The 24,777-nt window shown below is 35.6% G+C and overlaps 1 protein-coding gene across 3 annotated transcripts in view; it reads right to left on the bottom strand.

Moving 5' to 3' along the window:
• Positions 1 to 6,124: 6,124 nt before the first annotated feature.
• DCAF17 (DDB1 and CUL4 associated factor 17) overlaps positions 6,125 to 24,777 on the bottom strand; it is a 35,078-nt gene continuing 16,425 nt past the window's right edge. For 2 of the 3 annotated variants that reach the window (XM_032479675.1, XM_032479673.1), the window contains exons 9-14: positions 20,078 to 20,220; positions 16,168 to 16,277; positions 13,516 to 13,606; positions 12,717 to 12,800; positions 10,656 to 10,811; positions 6,125 to 9,885 (exon numbers count right to left, since the gene is read on the bottom strand). In XM_032479675.1, coding sequence (XP_032335566.1) covers positions 9,718 to 9,885; positions 10,656 to 10,811; positions 12,717 to 12,800; positions 13,516 to 13,606; positions 16,168 to 16,277; positions 20,078 to 20,220 — 752 coding nt within the window. In that variant the 3' untranslated portion in view covers positions 6,125 to 9,717. The remainder of the gene's footprint in view (positions 9,886 to 10,655; positions 10,812 to 12,716; positions 12,801 to 13,515; positions 13,607 to 16,167; positions 16,278 to 20,077; positions 20,221 to 24,777) is intronic. The other variant, XM_032479674.1, reaches the window with a different exon arrangement.

The following is a 24,777-nucleotide window of genomic DNA, read 5'->3' as shown; positions in this document are numbered from 1 at the left end:
TCTCACGCTATAAACGAAATTCAAGTTCAGGTGGATTGTAGCTCTAAATGTAAAAGATTAGGATCAGAAAATGATTGCCCAGAAAAGACCCAGGAAAGGAGTGAGAGAGGGATTTACTTCTCACTGTTGAACATTTAAAATTTTGTACCTGAAATGGAAATGTGAGGAGTCCAGTTACAATATATCGAAGTGACACTGAAGATATAGTGGCTAACAGTAACTGGTGTTTTAAAGAGATCTAGACTCCTTTCTTGAAATGCAGACCCAAACTTGGGAGGGACACCATCAGAAATCATTTCAAACTAAGTTTCTCCCTTTGTGATAAGGACCTTGAGGTCCTTAGCTTTGATTCCCAGGTTTCCTATCCTCAGTAATATCCCAAATGGGACATTTCCATCTGCCTTCCAACACCCTGGATACATTAAGGACATCCTCATAGTCCTTTATGAGACTGGGCTGTTCTGCTGCTAAAAAAAACAACTTGGCAAATTCCCCTCCATTGTGATTAATCTGTTAATTCTCCTTGGATCACCAATATATTTTTCAAAACTTCAAAGATGAGTAAATGTCCTAGGTATTAAAAAACACACTAACTGTAGCACTATACCCCAAATGACATTGTTTATTAGAATGACTGTCAGAGACCATGCACTTTTGAATTCACCTACATGTAGCATTATCACTCATCAGAATTTTAGAATAACATCAGCAGACACACAAATTCTTCAGGATTTTTTTTTTAATTTTCGTTTGTTTTGGGGGGTAATTAGGTTTATTTATTTATTCTTAATGGAGGTACTAGGGATTGAACCCAGGACCTTGTACGTGCTAGGCAGGCACTCTACCACTGCACTGTACTCTCCCCTTAAAGTGTTACTTCATTAATCTGTATGTAATTTTAGTATTCATTAACACGGACATTTTATTACTAGTTGCACTTCCTTGCATAACATACGTTTCTTCTAGCAGGCATCAATAGTTATTAAAATGCATCTTGTTTTATTCCTGTGTCATTAAAGGCACAATTAGCAGTGCTGTTCTTTGAAGACAGAGCACCTAATGAGTTCAATGATCAAACGCATGAGCCGGTCACAGAGGTTGCTGTGTCTAAATGTTTCAGTCTTTATAGGCAGGAACGTCCCTACAATGACTCAAAAGCATTCTTGGGCATTTCTGTGTAGTCTATTAAGTTCAAAATGGGCAACAAATATTTATTATAGCACATTATCAAAATTCTAAGATAGATTCTGAGACAGAAAAAGTGAGTACTTGCTCAGAAAGTCATACAAGCTTGTAACAGGGCACTTGTGTAGTGTTTTAAAATCAGAATTAAGGGCCACCATTTAAAAATTAGAATACTTAACATAAGTTAAGATTTGTACCCTTAAAAACATCGTAAGACCTGGCAACACTGATTCTTGTAGAAACATCTCAGATATGTATGAAATCTGGGCCTGCTGAGGGATGTCAAACCCAGGGAACTGACCTTCTCTTTACCTCGTCTCACAGTAGAAACCAAGGAATATGCTGGGTCTGCTTTGTACTGGTTGTACCTGGTTAACAGGAGGCACAGAGCCAGAGTCTCCAGAATCAGGAAAGTATAAAATTCCCCATGACAAGGCAAAATTGAGTGGCTCATGCCTGGAGGAAACTCACGTGCATAAGTGGTATCTTCATCAGCTGTACATCCTTGTGAAAATTTGTAAAGCCTGTACCTTCAGCATGCTTTGTGGTCCCCTGCATTTTGGAGGTAATCTCTGTAAATTTTCACACACTTTTCTATTACAAAACTTTTGTATCCTCTAACTCTCTCTGTTGGTATCTTTGTATCACTTTTCTGTCTGATGATACAGCTTGATGTCAGAAATGGGACTGACAGAAAGACCCTAGACCTTAAAATGGCTGGGTTGATTTGAGGGAGACATAGGCAAATTGGAACACAAAATACCCTGGAATACAAGGGAACAACAGGACCATCTTTGGCATAGGGAACTGTAAATGGTTTGTAGATGAAAATGAGAAAATGTTTCAACGGAGTGTGTCTATTACCTCCTTGATTATGAGAAGCTGGCGTTCTAGTTGAAAAGAAAATACAATATAGAAACAGGCAGATTTATAATTTCCTGGTTACTTCTATTAGATCTGGGTAGGGGGACCATGCTCCCAAGAGGTTTATGCCTGTTGTCCAGGAATGATTAGTAATGTTTCCTTTCACTCTCAAAAGTGTCTGTGTTTGGACAATAGGCTATATGATCACTCTAACTCCAGATAAAGTGGCAGAGGCACCTGAGACTTTCCAGAAGAAACAGAAATGGAAACCAGTGGACCAGGAATCTAGCTGGTAAGAGAGACCAAGAAAAACTCTGGGAATGGGACATATGGGATGTTATATTAGATGAGGTAGTGGGCCCAAGGACCTCTTCAGGTTCACACCAGATTCTCAGTCAGCTCATCTTCAAGGAGCTATTCTATAATACGTGAGATTTTAAATGTGGGGAGGGGCCTGGCTGGGAAATGCTTTAACTCTTACTGGCTTTGCTCTCTAAAGAGAGAAAGACAAATTACAGACTGTAAAGTTAAGTGTTAGAATAGCTTTTAAACGAATTCTTCAACATGCTTTAACCAGTCTTGTTGCTCTTACAGATAAAACTTGAAAAATTATGCCCTTGAAGCCTGTGATTTTCAAAGAAAAAAAAAGGTGTTTAAAATAGAAGGATTCAGAAATGACAGTCTGTTGAGCACATGCCCTTCTAAGAAAAAAGACTTTAATTGAGCTATAAAACTTATTGGTAAAAGAATTAGTAAAGAAATTATTCGTAAATAATTTTCTTTTAAAAATTTCATTTGAGACATCAATTTAGGGATGCTGATTACCTGAGCAGGTAGAGTGACTTCAATATGAATCCTTTCACTGATTTTCTCTTTATGGATTCAGTTAACTGCAAATTTTTATCACTTCTGTAGTGGACCTAAGTTTCAAATTGACCTAAAATGGGTTCAAAACAACAACTGAGGTCACAGCAGCAGGTATTAACTGACTTTTCTACTCCAGATATAATTTTATTTAGTGTATGAACTTTCTAGACTGAGATAAGACAGGAAGAGTTTGGCAACATGCCCAGAGCGTCTCCAAATTAGGTTAAGTCTTAACTTGCTAATAAATTCTGTTTATGTGAGAATAAAACCTCTAGCAAAGGGCCAAAAAAAATCTGGAAATTATTTGTAAAAGCAGAATGTCATCTAAATGTAAAGAACTTGAAATCATTCATGTGTACCATAGTACAAATGTGATGGTCAATTTTATGAATTCATTATTTTTCACATAATATGAAACAATGGAACTGCAGATATTGTCTGACTTAAAATATGGTTAGAAATTTAGAGGTCTCTGGTGGGTTTATCCCAAGAATTCAAGGTTTGTTTTAACATTCACAATCAACCAAGGCAACTTACCATATTAATAGACTGAAATAGGAAAACCATTTGATCATCTCACTAGATGCAGAAAAAGTATTTAAGACTCCAACATCTATATCCAATAAAAAAATCAGAAAATAAGGACTAAAAGGGAACTTCCTCAAGTTGCTAAAGGCCATCTATGAACCACCTACAGCTAATATCATACTTAATGGTGAAAGACCGAACGCTATCCCTCATGCATTCAGTACCCATATGCAGAAAAGACCACTGGCCCACACCTTGTGCCATATACAAAAATGAACAAAAATTGGGTCACAGGTCTAAACGCAAAACCTAAACTTAATGGCTAAGATTAAAAAACTGACCATATTAAGTGTTGCCAAAGATATGGGGCAACTGGAACTCTCCCATACTGATGATAGAAATTTAAAATGGTACAGCCATTTTGGAAAAACAGTTTGGAAGCTTCTTAACAAGTTAAGCTTATACCTAACATATGACTCAGCCATTCCCTCCTTGGTATTTACGAAGCAGAAATAATGCATATGTCCATACAAATTGGTCCACATATATTCATAGTAGTTTTATTTGTAGTAGCCAAATGTACATTAACCAGTAAATGTATTAACAAATTGTGATTATATACATATAATGAAGTACTACTCAGCAATAAAAAGAAATGAGCTATTGACACATGCAACACAGATGGACCTAAAAATAACAACACCAAGTGAAAGGAGTCAGAAAAAAAAGTACTTGCCATGTGACTCCATTTAAATAAAATTCTAGAAAATTCAAACTAATCTTAAGTGACAGAAACAGATTAGTGGTTGCCTTGGGAAATGGGATGAGAGACAGGCAGGAGGAAGGGATTACAAAGGAGCAAGAGGAAACTTTTTGGGGTGATGGATGTATTCATTATCTTGATTGTGGTGATGGTTTCGTGGGTGCATACATGTCACAATTATCAAACTGTACAGTTTAAATATGTGTAGTTTATTGTATGTACATTATACCTCAATAAATTTAAGAAAATTAAAAATTTACACATAGCAAGTAAACACATGAAAATGTGCTTACTATCATTAGTTAATAAGGAAATATAAATTAAAACCACAGGGAGATCTAATATAGTTCTTGGGGAAAGCAGAAAGCTTGTTTAATATGCTTTCATATTAGCATAAAAAATTCACCTGGTTTAGAAATAACATTAACTCATCATCTTTATAGGAAGTCATGTTCTGCTTTTATTGCAGTGTTTTACGTAGCCTCTTGTCTGGGGCCATCCTGTCCAGCTCTAGCACTCATGTGGATCAGACTAACATGTCCCCTTAGCAACCCCGGTTTTTTCTTAGATGCTGATCTCCATTAAAGGAAATAGGGTTCCTTGGTGAGCAATGCACTCCATGTTTGAGAAAGAATAACTCAAGCTGAGTTTTGAGTTATCTTAACTATTATTACAAAGAAAGAATGTTTTCAGCAGTTCCTGGTGGGAGATGGTGTTAAAAAGGAGAAGGGGTCGACCTGACAAGAGGGCTTGAGAGGCACAAGTAGAAACAATCAAAGTATCAACTGGAAATGATTACACACCCACCGTAAGTACTAAGACAAAAAAGATCAACAACCACAAATGTTGGAGAAAATGTGGAACAACTGGAAGTCCCCATTGTTGCAGGCATGTAAAATGGTACAATCCTCTGGAAAAAAGGTCTGGCAGTTTTTTTATTAAACTAAATATATACCTCCCCGAGGACCCTATGATTCCATCCTTAAATGTTTACCCAGGGGAAACAGAGACATGTGTTCAATTAAAAAAAATTTGTACAAGAATGTTCACAGCAGCTTTATTCATAATAGTAAAAAAAAAAAAAAAAAAAGGAAACAGCCCAGTCCATCAACATGAAAATGGAAAAAACAAACTGTGATATTCATGTAAGAGAATATTTAGCAATAAGAGGAATAAATCACTGATACAGGAAACATGAATTAATCTCAAAAACATGTTGAGTGAAAGAAGCATTATGCTTTGTATTATTTCATATATGAAGTTTTAGAATAGGTAGATTTAATCTTTGGCAAAATAGAACAGTAGCTACATCTGAGAGGTGGGGTGGAGATGACTGGGAAGGGCATGAGGAAACACTCTGGGATGGTTGCAATCTTCTAAATTTTGAGAAGGGTTTGGGTTACACAGGTGTGTGGATTTATGAAAAATCAGCAAATTTACACTTAACATTTATGCATTACAGTGCATATAAATACACACTAAAAATTAAAAAACTAAACCATAATAAACTTTATAAACAATATGCATTTTAAAGTATTAGGGGGATGTATACTGACGCCTGCAATTTATTTTGAAATGAGTCAAAAAATAACATGGATAGATAAGTAATAAAACTTGTAGACTAAAATGTAGAATCCACGTGGTTGGTATTTGGGCATTTACTGTAAAGTTCTGTCAACTTTGCTGTATGCTTGAAAATTTTCATAATAAAATGATGGGGAAAAGTTCCCAGTTGGTCTTATCTATTTTATATCCTTTGCCTGAAATAAACTATTCTTTCTGTAGAAACACAGGGACCAGAAATTAGCCCCTGCGTTCTCTCTGGGATTCTAAAAGGTAGATGATACATGTAAACATTGTAAGAAAGATAAGAAAATAAAAGTTATTGAAAAGGAAGCCAAGTTACATTAAGAGTAATTACTAATACTGGTGTTTATTATCACCACAACAAGATGAGAGTACCTTTGTTGTACCTTTTTAAAAAATGACTTTTTTAAACCATTGATTGAAGAACCATCTTTTATGTCAAGATATATACATGAATAAGTCAACTGTGTCTCATCCAAACTTCGTCCAAAATTTAGACATCCCATCATCATTTAAAAAACAATTCTAAGCATTTTCCTACATATCCAATATTATCATTGTTAATATTCTATATATGGGATAAAATAACATCCTTTGCCTTTTGAGAACTTTAGAAGAAATGTGGCATAAGTTTGTGTCAAACGCTGTACTTCAATTAAAAAAAAGTTTGTGTCAAATGAATCTGAGTATCTCTGCACTTATTAGTTGTAGGACCTTGGGCAAATGAACTTCTGTAAGCCCACTTTCCTCACTGGTAAATGAGGAAGGATGATGGTAGTTCATACCTCATACTTGGTAATTTTTAAACATTAAGTGAGATAATTCATTTTACATGTATGACAATAATTAGCAGATAGAAAGCAATTAATAAACATGTTATCATTAAGAAAAAGTATGTACAAGAAATGAAACATTCAATTAATGGAAGAATGTGTAATACCTTAATTTGTTTAAATAGAACCGTATCATCCTCACAAGGTAGCACAGATAGCAGCTATGATAGGATTTGTCCTGTATTCTCTCAGAGTTGTGAGAAATGTTCTAGGAAGTCAAAGAACAATAATCTAGCTGGACTGATACTGTGAGAATACGGAATCTTAGATCAAGGAGCGAAATACAGAAACACACCTCTTGTCAGCTTACTATCGGGACCTGCTGAAAGAAGCTGCCCTGCTTCACCCAAACCTGCATTAAACACTCAGAAACGTTACCCATGATGTTTTATGCCTGTCACTAGCACCTGTTAAGTAGGTGGGCACACAAAGCTCTAAAATAGTCAGGGGGTGGGGGTAAGGTGGGCAGGAGGATATTAACTACCACTTCCCTCCACATTAAGAGAGCGGCAGTCTCTTGGCCGGCAGGTGGCAGAATGAGGAGTGCATGCCACTGTGGGGAACTGGGGAGCCCATTATTTGGGGGGAAGCACGCTGCACTATCTCCTGCAATGTGTGTTATTTATACATCTCCCACACTCTTTGCCGCCTTCTTTATCTTTTGGCATCTTTTGATTAACCTTTCTATTAACAACCATGCAGACCACATTCCCATATCATTTTATAATTGGCGGAAGCTAAGTAGTAAGCAGCTTGTCCTTTTACTAGGGACGCAGCTCTCCGGATAGTTTATATTGCCCGCAACTCCCTATTGTCTTTCACACGAGGTGCATTTCCTGCCTGACCCATATGGCACGTGGATCCTGGTCCAGTCTGATTTTGGCAGCGGTGAGACATTAGGAGTTTCTTAGTGGTCAGTTTCCATCCAGACTAGAAGTATTCCACCCACCCTGCCCCCACCAAAAAAGCAGCTAGGAATCTCATATAGTTCTCAGGTGCCTTTCTGAATAGATGAGTTCCTTTCTATCATTTCATCAAAAGAAGGCAATGACTTAGAGGAGAAGAGGAAGCTCAGTAAACCTCTTTTTAAAAAAATCTGACAGGATTAAAGTCTTAACACATCTTTTTCTGAAAGATGTTTGGAAATGGAGAGCAGGCTTATACACAGCACTACATCTGCTTTGAAATCCACACACACTGGGTTCTTTTCTCTGGTATTTTTGATCTGTTCCCTCTTACTGGACTTGTTTTTCAAGATATAAATTCCCTGGGCAGGATTGTTTAGATATAGCTAGGGTCCAGTTGGAAGTTTGGTGCAATATCCAGAAAATCACAACTACTGAACTGCTTTTTAATCACAATCATGTCTCCAAAATATCTGAAAGCTTCAAATATTAAATATTATATTAAATAATACTATTAAATGTGCATAAAACAAGAATGGATTTTTCAATTAGTAGATATAAAAGTATTAGAATTTAATGTATGAAGGTAGTCTTATCATCCTGCTCATAAGGTAATCACATTTATTACTTTCCCAAATGGTTAGTATACATAGGAACAGATTCAGATTTATTTTAAGCCCACATATAAATATTTTCCCTTATTCTAAAATGTTAGCAATCTTTTCTATTGTACAAAAGACAGTTTTAGGTTTGTTCCCTTTATTTCTTTTAAATTTATGGACTCAGCTACTAATTTCTTGACTTAGAATAGCTAACACCTTTCTCTCATCAGCCTTGTTGAACATAATAAGGTTGAAATTTATCTGCAAACTTCCAGGGCAGAACAGGCAGAATTCACATTGTACTTAACATAGCATCAAGCAAAAACTGAAGGAAAAACTGGAGGATTTTAATGTAAATCATCCAGGCTAAAATCCCATATTTTAACCTTGAATTTGAATCAGCAATGATTTTTATTGCTGTTTCCTCCCCTTTTATTTTTACTAGGTGTTCTTTTGAGCCCGATTCTGAGAAATGTGCTAAACATGTGGATTGTAAGCAACTGGATTTCTCGAATAGGAAGCACAAAGAAACATTTTCTCCCTTTACTTAGGCTGCTTTTATTTAACATTCTGAAGAATGATTATCTGAGTTCAAGGATCATATTTAGATTGGTTCTAACAAAGAAGAAAAAAACTACTCATTTCACAACTAAGATAGAGCCAAAAGGTTTTTCCAGCCAAGCAGTTTCCAAGTTAGTAAGAACTCCTGGGACTTTATCTACTCTTCCACAGGGAGCAGAGCTGGTGCAACCCAGGATACATTTATCTTATTGCTTAGGTATGAAAACACTGCCTAAGCAGAAATGGAAGACTCACCAAATAAACAGAATAGTGAAGTGAGTACAACATTCTTAGAGGTATTAACAGGGAAACAGGCTACATATCAGAAAAACAAAATTCACTTAAAGTTTGCCTGGGATCTTTCATATTAGACTAATAGAAACACAAAAAAAACCAATGGAACCATCAAGCCAAAAGAATAAAACTAAGGGAGAAAAGATAATTTAGAAACGATACAGCCAATTCCCGATACTACACGCAAATACAAAACATATATACATATAAAAGATTTTTTAAAAACTGTGATGACACATTTTTGGGTGAAAGTATGCTTTCATATTATAGATCTCATTTTCCATCCTTAAGCAAAGTTTGGTTTAGAGGATATAGGATTTCTGTCTGTATCTTTTGTATCTTTCTTTTTGCCTCTCCCTCCTAGTTTTACTAATCAAAATTCCATGCCATTCTTTAACAACCATGTTAAACACCTTCTTGTCAATGACCCTCTCCCAATGATTGGAACTAACCTGTCCTTCTCCGTCCAATCTTTTATATTTGGATCACCACCCACCTAAAAGCTTCAAAATGTTAGACTTCTTGGGATGTCATTCTAAAAACCTTGGCATAAAATGAAAGTCCTTACCCTGTTGTATGGCAAGAATTTTAAAAAAGGAATCATAGTCATCTGAAGTCAACACAAGACCCTTTCTGGAAAACATCAGAGATATGCTATACAGATAATAAAAAAGGAGGACTGGACATGAACACTGGGATGTTTGGCTAGAAGTCTCTTAAGTTACATCTCAATATTTAATATTATCTCCATCTTTCTTATAACTTCTGTTTATGGTTTCTTCTTCTTCCCCAGGGTCACATACCATTTGGTAAACATAGCAGCTGAAGACCCTGCTGGGTTTCTGTTCTATGTGTAGTACCAAGTCTCTGTCAAAGTAGACTTCATGGCTATATGTCTGTAATGAAAACACAGGCAAATGAAATCTCTTCACAAAAACATATTCACTATTGTGTCATTAAAATGTCACAGCATGCTAGGGATGTTCAAATATACACTTGGAGGCAAAATAATTCCCAGAAATAGTTTATTTTTCATTATTTGTGGATATGTGGGTTACTTATGAAAAAGAAGCATTACACAAACTGTTGAGAATGAAAAGAGCCCTGGACTTAGGGGTCTGAACACCCAGATTCTACTGCCAGCACTGCCACTATTTCACTTGTGACCATGGTCAAGTTGCTAAACCTTTCAGGTTCTCTATTGATAAAACAATGATTGGATAAAATAATGCCTACTGTTATAAATTTTATATTCCATAATACTCAGAAGAGCAGACAAACACTTCCAAGAGTGCTTGAAAATCCTACATGTTTAGCTTTGTCATTATTAAATAACTTTGGGGATCCAAATAGTATATTTTATTTTTAAAAACATTATCAAACATAAAATGGGAGAAAACCAGACTACAGTAAGGAAATGGACAGCATGACTCAGGAAGAAATACAAAGCTTGATCTTCAAGGTCATTGCAAGGAGGCATCCTCTACTGCCTAGTGGAGGGAGGCTAAAGAAGTACTCATTTTGTCCTGCATGTAGGATGATTCCCTCTTTCACGTGGTCACTGGTGTAGGTGAACCTGGACTGACCTGAACACAATAACAACTGTTCCAATAAATGTCACCTATAAAGAAACCTCTTACAACTTGGTATTCTATGGACTACTCACCACATCCCATGACTCCACAAGTGGAATGCTTTTAAGTAAAGTTCCATATTCATTACAGTGGAAATCCAGGTGAGCTTTTCCTTCGGCATCTATTTGAGTAACAGCTACCACAGAAAGCAAATCCAACTCATCTTCATAGTCCACAATTTTGAAAGTCTTGGGGAATACAGGGATAAAGCAGAGGAAAAGACAGGGCAAAATCCAGTTAGGATTATTTTCACATTTGCTGCTTACCTGTTCTATTACTTATAAAAATATATAGAAAGGAAAACAAATGGGTAGGAGCATAGATGGAAATGTGCCTCTACTTACATGTCTAATTAAACATCAGTCCCAAGATTTTCAAGACTCAAGCAGTATCCTACAGATTTTGATGAACAGAATCAAGTCTATGCAGATCTCAGCTGAAGTATAACTGAAATTCTCTATTATGCCAGCAAACTAGAGCTTCTCCAAGTTCAAAAGAGGTTTTCACTGCTGCTGCTGACCTGTGTGTTCACTGGTTTCCAGACAGGACTAAACAGATGAGGCTCAGTTCTGAAACACGAAGCTGCCCACTGTGCTCAGAAGCTTCTTACACCAGAAAACAGAAGTCATTTCAAGACGAACTGATAGCCCATCATACACTATACATGACTCTATCTGCCATCCTTTTTTTTTTTTTTTTAAACCCTTTTTGGTTCCCTAAAGAAACTAAAAATGGCTGCTTATACTTGAGGGAGAATATTAGGAACTGAAATCCAACCCACAGAACAGGACTGGGATAAGAGACGTTAGCCAGGAATGATTAATGATGGTAGACGTAAGACAGAAAATTCTAACCCCAGAACTCTGTCTCAAGAAGAAAATCTGGGACTTCAACAGCCTCATGGGCAAGCAGATCTGTGCACACCCACCCAGGGATGGCACGTCTTGGCAGGCATAGGAGGTTTCTCTTAATCACCAAACACTCAGCTTTCACTCACATTTGGTCAAACTGCTTTTTAATCTACATATATTTTCTGCTTTTACCACCTATGACATAAAAATTTACATAAATTTATTATCAGTGATTTCTTTTTATTTACTCTTTTGCCTTAATCTTACCTTGGTCAAACTTCAAAGGGTGACTTCTTGCCTGAATGTCAATGATTTTACAGATTTTAGTCATAACCCCTTTCAACTTTTCCTTTACAGGTGAAAAGTTATTGTTTTCCAATCTCACAATGTAGAGTATCTTTCTCTTTACTATTACCTTTTCCCTTCTTAATTATTCTTACTACCATTTAGTAATTTTGGTATGTTTTTTCTGAATACAGTTTTATATACACAGTAGGAAGCTTTCTGCTTCATTCTGAATAAATTTCTATGGTCCAAAAGAATATATATACTTTTTTTTTTTGAGAGTAGCTATATATTGGGCCACCTCCAACCTACTTTAGAAGATTTCAAAAACCGTCCTTAGAGGGCTACTCTAATATTTCTACTTAGAAATGGTCACACAAACAATTCAGGCTTACAAATGGATTTAGTATTTCTGCAATGGCTATATATTTGAAGCACAATCACTTTCAGCTGATTTCCTAAGTACTGTTAATGCTTTTTTTTAAAAGAAAAGGCTAAAAATGTATTGCTCAGGGACTGGCAAGGTCAAGTTGAGGCCAAAGGCTGAACTGATTTACCACACCCTCGTACCTTCTTCCTCTGGCTCATGAAAATTAACAAATATATTTATATCTAGTAAGTGAAAAATAAGGCAAAAGCCACAGTCATCAGGATATAACTCAAGAATTTTCTAATAAAAGATTTCTCTAGGAAGTGTGGACATCAACAAAACAATAAGCCAATAATAGTATTTTCAAATTATTTCAGTACTCTGAACTCTCCTGCAAACAAAATTTTATGAACAATTTCAATATGAAAAGAGAGGATAATGGGGATGCACTGGTTCAAAAAGCATGCACAATTCTTCAAAGGCTGCATGGAGCTCCCAACCTCTACTCCAGGGTCTGGGAAACATAATTTAAAAACCACAGGCAAGTTCACACTAGCTTGGTTTATTATTTCTGGCTTAAATAATACCTCTTGTTCCGGGTCATCATCCAGAAGGTTAAAACTCTTTTTTACCACCCGTCCAGAAGCTGTAACAGTGGGTAAGTTTTCATTCTATCATATGGAGAGAAATAAAAAGATGTGACAAGTCCTATTACATGCAGTCAATGGCAAAATTGTACTAACAAATTCGTTAAAACTATCCAACCTTTCTCTAACATTCACAATTCTTTCCTTACCTGAGAAAATTCTGGCTCAGATTTCAAATCCTCCAATTAGTAAAAATATTTTATTAAAAGTTTTAAATGGATAAAATAGCAAAAAGGCAAAAATAAATGCAAAGGTTACAAATTTGCTACTTCACTCGCCTTTCTGATTTTTGCCTTAGTATTGGACAGCAAATAAAGAGTGGATCTGCTTTTGGAAATTTCCCTCTGTATGATTTTCTTCATGTTCTTAATTTGTATGCTAAAGAACCTTTTGAAATTAAAGAATGGAGTGTGATTTTTTAAAAGTTTGTATATACCCCAACTTACCATAAGTTTGCATAATTAATTAAACTCAAAGGTTGATAATTCATCAATAAAAACTTAAAAAGAAACCCAGAGAGGAAACAGAAATAAGCAAAAGATAAATTCAACATAATCTACTCTCTCAAATTTCATAGGTACATGGGGCTAAGACCGGCTGCCATGTAGACAAAATGAACAGACTTCTTAGGACTGTGCTGTTCTTTTCAGACACACTAAAAGGCAAAAACATTTGGATATTATATTCTTACACAGAAATACAGTGATATACAAAGAATTTTAAAGGACTCCCGACTTACTTTGTTCTTCTCCCTGTTGGCCAAAATGACAAAATCTTCAGAGATCTGATGCTGGGCACTATTATTTTCTATTTCACTTAGCTTTAAAACTCTGAAAAGGTAAAAAGGATTCTAAAAACCTAAGACCTCAACACACCATCAAAGTGTCAAAGTTGAACTACTGAAAAGAAACTCAACAAAGAAATATTATAGTAACAATACAGAGTTAGTTCTCTTTTCCCAATTAGTCCAAAATATTAATGTCTGATAATCTAAAGTGTCCATAAATTTCTTCAAATTTAGAGATTCTGTTAAACAGAAAAACATAGGAAAGGTGATAACAGGTGCTGCTGAAGCAGGCACTGCAGCAGCTTGCTGAGGCTCACGCCGCTATCCCCTAGGGCGGCTTAGTCAAAGTTACTCTAAAGCGCCTCCTCTCTGCCATGCTGCGGCAGGTCTTCAATGCTTTCGCTTTGACAATGGTATTGATATCCGCATTTTCACTTCTGAAGATCGAATGAGGTATCAATGAACAACACTTAGAGTTAACTATAATACAGATTGGATTAGAAACGAAGCCTAGACTAAGAGTTTCCATGATAGAGCAATATTTAAAAACTGCAAATAACTTAACACTTTTCTTTTTCTTAGGATTGTATTTAAAGATTTGGGTTTTTCTGAGTGCAAATGGCCTCAGGGATCAAGCTTATTAAGAAAGAGAAAATAATTTGCTCACTAGCCACACAAATCTGTTCAAAGTCTTAACAAGCATCAAAAGTACAATGTCCTCAAAGCTTAAAGTCTCAAATGCAGGCCAAGAGGACAGCAGAGAGAAGCAGCCACTGTGGCCAGGGAGAGCTGGAGGCCTTAGAGTTTGCCAGAGACAAAGAAATCAGATTATATTTTAATCTTAATTAGTTATCTTCATTAGTACCAATATTTAAAAGTGCCTACCTTTTAAAACCTGGCTAAAAGGCACATTCTGTTTGTGGACCTTATTTCCTTAAACTCAAATGGATATAAAAGATGGTGAGTAACAAACATTAAGAATAAGATTAACTAGAGCTGAACCACAGTTTTCATGAATTTCTGTAAATCATTCAGTCCTTTCATCCTCCTTATAATCCATTCAGAGTAGACTAATTATCATGAAGCATACAAAATAAAGAAGGCAGGCAACGCCCTTCTTATTCAACAAATACTGAGTTCCTATTCTGTGCTAAGCCCTGTGCTCAGTGCCAGGGTTATAGTGTCAGCAAACAGACTCTTTCCCAGTCATTATGGAGCTCATGATTCTAAAGCTAGATATTTAAACAGATAATCACTCAGATAATTTAAACTGCTGTAAGTACTATAAAAGATTACACAGTGGGTGCAATGAAAATACGATAGGGGAGCTAATCTAATGAGGGGTATCAGGGAAGGACTCTGTGAAAAGGGACATTTAAGGGGGCATAAAATATGAATAGAAATTAGGCAGGAGAACAGATAGGGAAAACACTAAACAGAGAGAATAGGTCCTCAGCTTTCTGAACAGATAGCATGACTGAACTAAATAAATTGAGTGGGAGGAGTCTTTCAGACCAGCTAAGTATGCCTTTCTTTATGTTAGGTGCAATAGGAAGTCATAAAAAGATTAAAGCAGATTTCACTAGGTTTTTGTGTTTGTTACTGTTTCAAAAAATCACTCTAGCTGCTGGGAAGAAAACAGACTTAAAGAGTAAAAGTGGATTCTTGGAGTCCTATAAGTAGGCTATTACTATAGTCCAGGCTACTGATGACAATGGCTTGACTAAGATGGTGACAGTGGCCAAGAGCAGAAAGAAGGAAGATGTAAGAGATATTTAGTAGTAAAATAAATTGGATTGACAGGATATACGGGGGGTGTGTGTCTGTGTGTGAGAAAAGAGAGAGAGAATGCAAGTGAGTGTTTAAGTACACATACACTGATGAAAGACAAGATGGTAAGAAAGTGTCGAGAATGATTCCAGATTTCTGACATAAACTTAGATTAGAGGAGTGGGCTACAAAACAACTTTTGGAGTTTGGGTGCACACATGATCTTTTTGAAGCCAAGGGCATTAATAGAAGAATCATGCAGAAAGGGAATGAAGAATGAGGAAAGAGGTCTAAGTTCTAAGAGCATTCAGTCAGGAAAGAAGAGGAAGAGCATGAAAAGATACTAAGAAAGACTGCTCAGAAAGGGAGGAAACTGTTCAGGAGCACTGTGGTGTCAGGGAAGCCAAATGAAGTATGTTTCAAGGAAGGAGAGGTCAATTGTGTGGAAGACGTGGCTAAACTACATAAAACAAGGTTTACATCAAACAACCTGCTACTTCTCTGGTAGTAAGGCTGCCTTTTGGAACAAAGATAAATCAATCTCTCTCATTAATCCTGGAGAATGAATTATAACCTGACAAATCAATGTGTAATCTCCTTTCACTCATACATCATCTATCATCCACCAAAGAATTTATACAAGTGTAATGTTTCAAACAGTAATGATGAGCTTGAAAGAATAAAGTCAGGTTTTCTAAATGCCAGTCTGAGGAAGCACCCTACAAGCTGATTATCTCCACAATTGGCTCAGTAGTTAGCTGGCAAAAATAAAGATGCCCCAAAGTACCACCAAAAGCTACTTTTAACTTTAAAGTAACTAAGGAAAATACTCACTTGACCTGATTTGGACCAACGTGTATTATTCTACCAGAAGCATCAGGATGAAAATAGATCCAGTCAGATTCTAGAGAACAACACTCCATTTCTTGGATCCCATTTTTTGCCTGAAATTGGGAAAAAATATTGAAAATAAACATTAAGGGAAAACAAAATAGTTTTTTCAAACCTAACATCAGTGATAGATCAGTAAGTCAAAAGTAAAGGGAAGAGAAAATATTAACCAGCTGAACTGGGGTGTGTATTAACGCTGAATTAGGACACTCAAACTTGAGATATCCGGAACACTTAAATTCAGAAATTTCATAGATTTACCATGTACCATATATTATAGTTCACAGGTAATAACTTAAGTCACCATATCTCAAGCACCTAATTTGTGTCTGGCACTGCAGTAGATGTTTTTATTTATTATTTCTTTTGGTCTTAGCAAATATCAAAGCATACATGGTTATCTCCATTTTATGGATAAGGAAACTGATATGCAAAGAGGATAAATCATTTGCTCAATGTTCTGCACCTACTAAGCAGCAGTTTAGACTCCAAAGTCCATAGACTTTCCATTATTTAACTCTGCCATAATTATGTAATGTAATCCCCTACAATTTCTTCCTCCCTCCCCCATCTCCAACAAACTGTCAATCAGAACAGGGATGGATTCATACTAAGTGAAGCAAGTCAAAAAGAAAAAGACAAATACCATATGAAATCACTTATATGTGGAATCTAAAAAAATGACACAAATGAACTTACTTATAAAACAGAAATAGACACAGACATAAGAAACAAACTTATAGTTACCAAAGTGAGAGGGATAAATTGGGAGTTTGGGATTTGCAGATACTAACTACTATATATAAAATAGATAAACAATGAAGTCCTACTGTACAGTACAGTCAACTATATTCAATGTCTTATAATAGTCTATAGTGAAAAAGAATGTGAAAAGGAATATATATATATATATAAATAAAACTAAATCACTATGCTGTACACCAGAAACTAACACAACATTGTAAATCGACTACACTTCAATTAAAAAAAAAAAAAAGAGTGGATAGCTCAAAAATAAACATGCAACCAAACAGGTCACATAATCTCCTTGGATAAATCAGATATTAAACTCTAATGCTGAGGAAATGGTCTAATATTGCTTAGTATTTAAGGTAAGTAGAGATTTATTTCACAGTAGTATATTTAGACATTAAAATAAAGAAAAAGATACTTCCATATGTGATTATATATGTAATAAATGTTTTACCTTATACACAGGGGCACTGGGGACTAATACAGCACAGATACATTAACTTCGCTTTATCCAAGTCATTTAATTTCTCCAATGTAAAAGGAAATGATACCATCTTTCCTATTGGATATTCATTAAAGTTTCTGACATACAAAATTATTAATTTCATTAGCATATACTGACAGGACACTATGTTTAAGGTATCACACTAGGTGTCCATACCTGACATGCATTAAATATAATACTTGTCATTGAGGAGCTCATATTCAAGAAGGGATACAGAAACAGAAACAGAGAATAAGGCAGTGTAGAAAACAAGGTGGTCAAGCCATGCACAGGATATTATCAAGCATCCAACCCCAGTAAGCAGAATTTCAGGAAGAAAAAAAGCTCGAGTTCAGCCTTGAAAAGAGAAGAAAATGGCTAGAAAGAAGAAACAAAATCAAAAGCACAGAAGTGTTAATCCATATAGCATGTATGTGTGTAAACATGAGTAGCCCACACAATTAAACTGAGAACTGGAGTGTCCATCCACGAGACTAGAGAGGTAGGCTGGGGCTGTATCACAAGTGCTTTGTATGACGTGCTTTTTTTAAAAATTGGAATTTAACATATTTTATGTATCAAGTTAATGTATGAGTTTTAATTTTTCAAGGATTTTAATAAGTATCCTAATAATTTCTAATAGAAATGGTGGTATTACTACATTCTACATATAAGAAAATCAATGCAATGAAACATCTTGTTGCAACCATTGAAAATAATGTGTCCATTTTGGCATTAGCTCCAAAAGCTCCTTTGTTTAATATAAAACTTTTTTTATACTCTTGTGTGTGTGTGTGTGTGTGTGTGTGTGTGTGTGCGTGCGCACGTGTGTGTATACACACACAAGAGATCTTTCTTTAGGAGACTATTCTCTTTATTATGATATCTAAACATATCTGCAAAAGAAACATCTCTTTTTGTGTTAAGCACTAGGCAGCATTATTAGCAGCTTCTGTAGTTTCTATTATTTGCTCAAATGCTAGTTTAAAGCTCAGTTTAAGAGAAAGCTATGAGTCATTTTCTGAATTCTTCAGTGTGGCTGCATATGTGTTTTGGGGTTACCTACTCTTCTGACCGACAGGTGAGGAGGTAATGGGCATACGCATCATTATGGTAGTATCACAGCAAGAGGTGTCCAGCAAAAGGACTGAAAACTTCCCCTGGATTTAGCAGTTATTTATAAATATGTTGAATTACAGACCTGACTAAATGTTACAGTCAGTAATTACAGAAGGCCAGCACTTGACAGGCATGCTTGATGTAGATGTTGAAGGCCATTTTATATACACACACAGGAAAGAATATGTATTATCAGTTCTTATAAGAATATACACTAAATGTCCAGAATGTGAACTGTGCAGGGTTTGGATGGAAAAGTTCAGCGAAAAAGAGATGTGACAGGTCCTGGTGGCTGAAGATGTCCACTGGCTGGGAGGTGAAAAATCAAAACACAGACTTGTCACAGTCAGGAACAGTCCCTAGGGAGTCCCTTGTAAAAGAGGATGTCACTGGCCTCAGCCAAACAGGAGCTGCCACATGTGATAGGTTAATGAGAAAATGGAAGGGAACAATGCTCCTACAAAAGAAGAACTAGAAGACACTATACACCACGTCCCCCAGTGGCCATGACATCACGAGAAATGGACAAATGGACCCAAGACTGTGCAGATCTTCAGTGTGGTGGAAGGTGACCTGTGACTCTAAAAGCCACTCGGTGCAACAATGATTAACAGAGCAAGATCCTGGAAAAGAAGGGTGTGGAATAAGCTGAATTTGTCTCAGAAAAAGTAAGTTCATTTGACATATCAAGAGGTTCCAGAAATAAACTAAACTACATCAGCAATACAAAACAAAGACAGAATGCCCCTTCTCTGTGAACTCACTTTTCTGTACTTCTCTCAATCACTGTACTTAATGGACTCCATCTTATTTATCGACATGTTTGCTTTCTTTTGAGAGTATAAGTAACCTGTAGGAAGGGAATGTGTCCCCAGCCAACTGTGACACACAGTAGGCCCTCAATAATGTTTATTAAATGACAGATCAATGCCTAGATCTTTTTAAAAAGAAAAAAAGAGAAAAATTAATTTAAGAGGTAGAAATTTCTACTGTCTTACCATGTACCCTTTCTTTCTATTTTGCCATATATAACTTAAAAATGTCCTGGAAAATTAGAAGTGTTTCAATGCTTATACTGTGACCAAAAGAGTTCTATCTGGTTCTGCTCTGGAAAGCAAGGAGCAACAAAACCATGAAGAAGCAGAACCAACAACACATTCCACCAGTAATTTCAGACGCAGCCTGAATATATTCCATCAACAATTCTCACTATGGGGCTTCAGAGATGTCTTACATGGGATCAAGGAGATTGGTAGGGAAAAAACTAATAAATCTTTAGTGCCCTGAGAATTTTCAAATGTTAATGTTTTAAAATTCTGGATAGTATACACAAGTGTTGCTATATTCTTTGTACTCGTCTGTACTTTACATTGTTCATAAATTATTAATACAAAGAAATAAAAAAGTAATTCTTAGAAATGTTGACCTATTAGAGAAGTAGAGAATAAAGGATTTCTGATATAAATTTACTACTAAAGTCTGATTATTATGATTTACCAAGGAATTGTCCTTTAAGGCACAAATATGGAAAACTCCTCTCTGTTTCTTCTTATTAGGTGTGATGATGTAGTGCCAAGGATGGCCTCCAATCTGAAAAGCATTCTCCAGTGAGGACACCTCAAAGAGCAGTGGTGGTGTGTCTGCAGAGATGGGTAACAAGAATTTATTAGTTTCTTTGTTCTGGTAGTTTCGGAACATTCTTTAACTGAATTCAACCTTTCTTTGCATGCATCACCTATAAATTTCCACTAATGAAAAATTGCTATGTTCAAGGAAATAAAATACAATCAAGAAGGAGGCTTATTACTAAGAAAAGAAAAAGCTGGTAGGAAACAACTGTTAGGCTATGAGTCAATTTTCTAGACATCTGTTTTCAAGGCATATGTGACATGCAGCTGGATGGAGGTAAAAAGTGGGCTGAAGGTGCTGATGATGGCAAAAAATGCCAAAGTACTCCTAATAAAAGCAGCTGCCATTTCCTAGGCACCTGCTTGTCTACAAGACTCTGGGTTAGATACTATTTCCAATTCTCGTAATAACTCAGTAAGGTAATTAGGTCTAATAGTTCCCTCAAACATGAGGAAGAGATCTTTCATATTCTAAGCTACACTTAGCAAACTTTACAAGAGAAGTCTTGCTTAAGATCTCCACTTTAGAAGTGGTATTAGTTATAATGAAAGTAGCCAATTAGGATGGGTCCTATCACAGTGGAGCTTTATCAAAGGATAGCCACTACTACTAGGATAATCATTAGACAACTTAACTTTAAGGTAGTTTAGATACATCCAGTCACTCATTGTCTTTTGGAGACTGACACCATAAAAGAACTATCTGTTGTTTGTGTTTCCTAGTCGTCTTTTTGACGACAATTTTAGGTAGAGTGCAGCAGATTTACTTTTGAACAAATGCATAAATGGAAGGTACTGCTGCTTCAGAAGACCGGAGCTCTTTGGGGCAGCCCTTATTAAACACCACATAGCCTGTGCAGGAAGGTGGCTAATTTATGAGCCCCCTGTTCACCCTCTAACTTGAGAGTTTAATCTCTGGTTTATGAGGCGACCACTGTCAATAAAGGGACTTGTTTTTGGGAGACCATTCACTGAAGAGTCACATGTTTCATATTGAAATGTGAGCCTCATTAGGCCTCTCCATAAGGGCAATTTACTACTTAAAGCCATGTAAAGGAGAAAAACAAGTAATGAAAAGTGAGTTCACAAATTGACAATCTTAAGGAGAAAGAAGAGATAGATGTAAACATATCAAATGTATTTAAAGTGTTTTTTTTTAAACTTTTAAGAAAAGGGTAATATTCTTAATATATAAAGAAGTCTTTTTTAAGTAATAAGAAAACTATGAACACTCCAGTAGAAAAATAAGCAAAGGACATCAGTGGGTAAATTATGAAAGAAATACAAACATCATATGTGATAATATGGTGGCAATGACAGTGGATGAGGAAAAGAAGGATTATAAAAAGAAAAAAATACTGTTAGAGTTTGAATTGGGGGTTAATATTTTAAGGAGGTATGCTGCAGAGCATATAGAATAGGAATTCAAAATAGAAAAAAAAATCAATGTAAAAAGATGTATTTAAAAAGAAGTATTTTTCCCAGAAGTTGCTACAAATGGCCCAAAAGCAGCATCAGGACTCTGCTTACCACAAATCTGATGGGTTCTTGTTAGTCCCAAGATCCCAAATTCTATCTATAATACCATTCTCAATTAAAAAGGCCCAGGAGTTCTCAGAGAATAGCTGATTCCATGTCTTGTGGTAAGGAAACTCTAGGATAGGTCTAGACCATTCAGTTGTTGCTATAAAGAAAGGATATTTAACAAAAATGCCAGAGTAGTGTGAAAAGAGTAAGAGAGCCAGCAAAAGGGGTTCCTACTCGCTAGACTGTGGAGAGACATTAAAAAGAAGGTAATAATAATAATATTAATTATAATGCTTTGAGTCTATGAAAGGTCAATGACACTTCAAAGGAGAGTTTTAATATAAAGTGTACAAAATGAGTGTTATATGGTTTATAAAAGATGAATGGCTAGAATAGGATGATTTTTCTGTGATTTTCAAATATAGAGGATACTTCACCTTATCTATTTCTTCTAGTAAATAAATATTTAAAAACATAGATATATGTTAAGTGAAAATACAAGGTACAGAACAGAGTATATAATATACTACCTTTGATATAAGAAGGGAGGTAATATATAAAGGATACATACATGTATTTGCTTATTTTTACAAAAAGAAACAAGAGAAAGATAACCTAGAAACTAAAAATAATGGTTACTTATGGGGACAGGATGGAATGGTGGGGAGGGAAGTAAAAGAATGGAAGGACCACGTATGGAAGCAGAATTTCTCAGAATATCTTTTTTACATAGTTATGACTTTTGAAATATACACATTTCTCAACTTCAAGGATAAAGTCAAAGGGGAAAAGAAAACCAAAAATTGAAAACAAATTAAAACAATGAACTTAATTGTATAAAAGTGGTAACAAATAACCCTTTGAACACATTACTCTGATAGTACATTTACTGGGCTGTACACTAAGGACAAAAGGAACTGCGGAGAAATCTCAACCTTCACTCCATACTTCACTTTTTAGTAGTAACACTGATGTGACAATTTTAAGACTATCATATACATATTATAGGATAAAGTTTTATTAGGAATCAAGAAGTTCCATGGGAGCTAAAAGAAAAATAAATAAATCAAAGAACAGTTAAATTTAGAAATACGAAAATGAACTAATTGATTTTTGTTTTTATGTATTTCCTAGCTCTGTTCATTGAAAGGGTTTAAAAGGAAAGACTCCCGACTTCAACGTGCATAACTATATCTTGATCTTTGTTCTGGGTTGAACGGTGTCCCTCAAAAAGATATGTTGAAGTCCTAACTCCCAGTATCCGTGAATGTGACTTTATTTGGAAATAGGGTCTCTGCCGATATAATAAATTAAAGTGAGGTCATACTGGATAAGGATGGGCCCTAAATCCAGTAATTGGTGTCCTCATAAGAAGAGAGAAATCTGAAGACACAGAGGGAAGAAGGCCATGTGAAGACAGAGACAGAGATTGGAATTATACTATCACACGCCAAGGGATGCCAAGGATTGCCAGCAACAATCAGAAGCAAGAAGAGGCAAAGAAGGATTCTTTCAGGGTCTTCAGAGGGAGGCTGTTCCTGCCAACACCTGGATTGTGAACTTCTAGCTTCCAAATCTGTGAGAGAATAAATTTCTGTTGTTTAAAGCTACCCAGCTTGTAGTGTTACAGCAGCCCGAGGAAATTAACAGTCGATGAAGACATTCTCTAGTAAAATGGCTCGTTGTCAGATCCAGGACAAGGAAAGTAAATGGTAAGCTTGGGACATAGCATTGTTCCAGAAAGCAAGGAATTTCTCCAAGTCTACTGGGTATGTCAAAATGGAGTTCTCATTGGTCAAATTTGGAACAATTTGAACATCACTAAGAATAATGACTGTAACTATATAATTTTGGATAAATAAAAATCCTTAAGTCAGTTGTGTTTGTATATGTGTGTTTACTTATAAAGTATTTTGCCACTTTTTACTCTGAATATTGGTAATTAAAGGGAAGGAATAAGTATTTACTTTGACTTTTTAGGAGGAATTATAATTCATCCCTAGGTGATTAGTGAAAGCTTTTATTTACAGAAAAATGTCAGTCGTTAAAGGTAGAAGGAATGACAGAATTTTTAAAAATTGCCATCCTGCAACCCATAATGACTTAAGTGAGTCAAGCAAGGATCAATTATAGTTACAGGATATTCTTGTACTATTTATAGTCACAAAAAATTAAAAACAACCTAAGTGTCCAGAGTAGGCTGCTTCAATAAATTTATAGTTCATGCATAAAATGCTACGTAAGTCAAGTTTTAAAACCTCAAGGAGCTTACTGTGTGTGCACATACATACAGGACCAGTTTTTGGCAAAGGTAAGGCAAAGGTAATACAAGCACTGCATTCAAAAAGTATCAGAAGAAATATAATGAAAACCAAGTCTTCCTTTCATCTGTATCCCTCAGAAGTAGCTACTATTATCAGGTTTTTGGGTGTCCAGATATTTCAAGCAATCCCCAAAGCATATGCTCATATATATATACATTTTTAAGATATGAATATGAATACTTAACACAAATGAGGTTTCTTTTATATACATAGTTTTTGCACTCTTTTTTTTTCCACTTACTAATATATATTGGAAATTGGTCTATACCAGTAAAAGAAGAATTCCTGTTTCTTTTTAACAATTAAGTTTATGATATAGCCAAACAATTAAATAATACTGTCGGCACCTATCAATGTACACACTGTTTCCCATTTTTTGCTATTAGAAACAATATTGTAATTGTACATTTGCCATTCTGCACACATGCGAATACATCTGGGAAAAATTCCTAGAAATGGAATTGCTCAAAGAGTATATGCACTTAAAAATTTGATACATATTGACAAGTTGTCCTCCATAAAGGACCCCAACGAGAAATGAAAGTGCCTCTTCTATACTTTTATCAACTTTGTTACCTAACTTTTTATTTAAGAATCTGAAAAGACGTATCTTATGATAATGTTAACTTGTGCTTCTCTTATCAGTGACATTGGGTGTTGTCCTCCCCTAATTAAAAGCCATTTATATTTCCTCTTCTCTTGAACAGTATCCTATGCT

Source organism: Camelus ferus, chromosome 5 (assembly GCF_009834535.1).
Source record: "Camelus ferus isolate YT-003-E chromosome 5, BCGSAC_Cfer_1.0, whole genome shotgun sequence".
In the NCBI taxonomy this organism is placed as follows: domain Eukaryota; kingdom Metazoa; phylum Chordata; class Mammalia; order Artiodactyla; family Camelidae; genus Camelus; species Camelus ferus.
The sequence above is the reverse complement of the archived record's forward strand: the minus strand, read 5'-3'. Positions and strand labels throughout refer to the sequence as shown.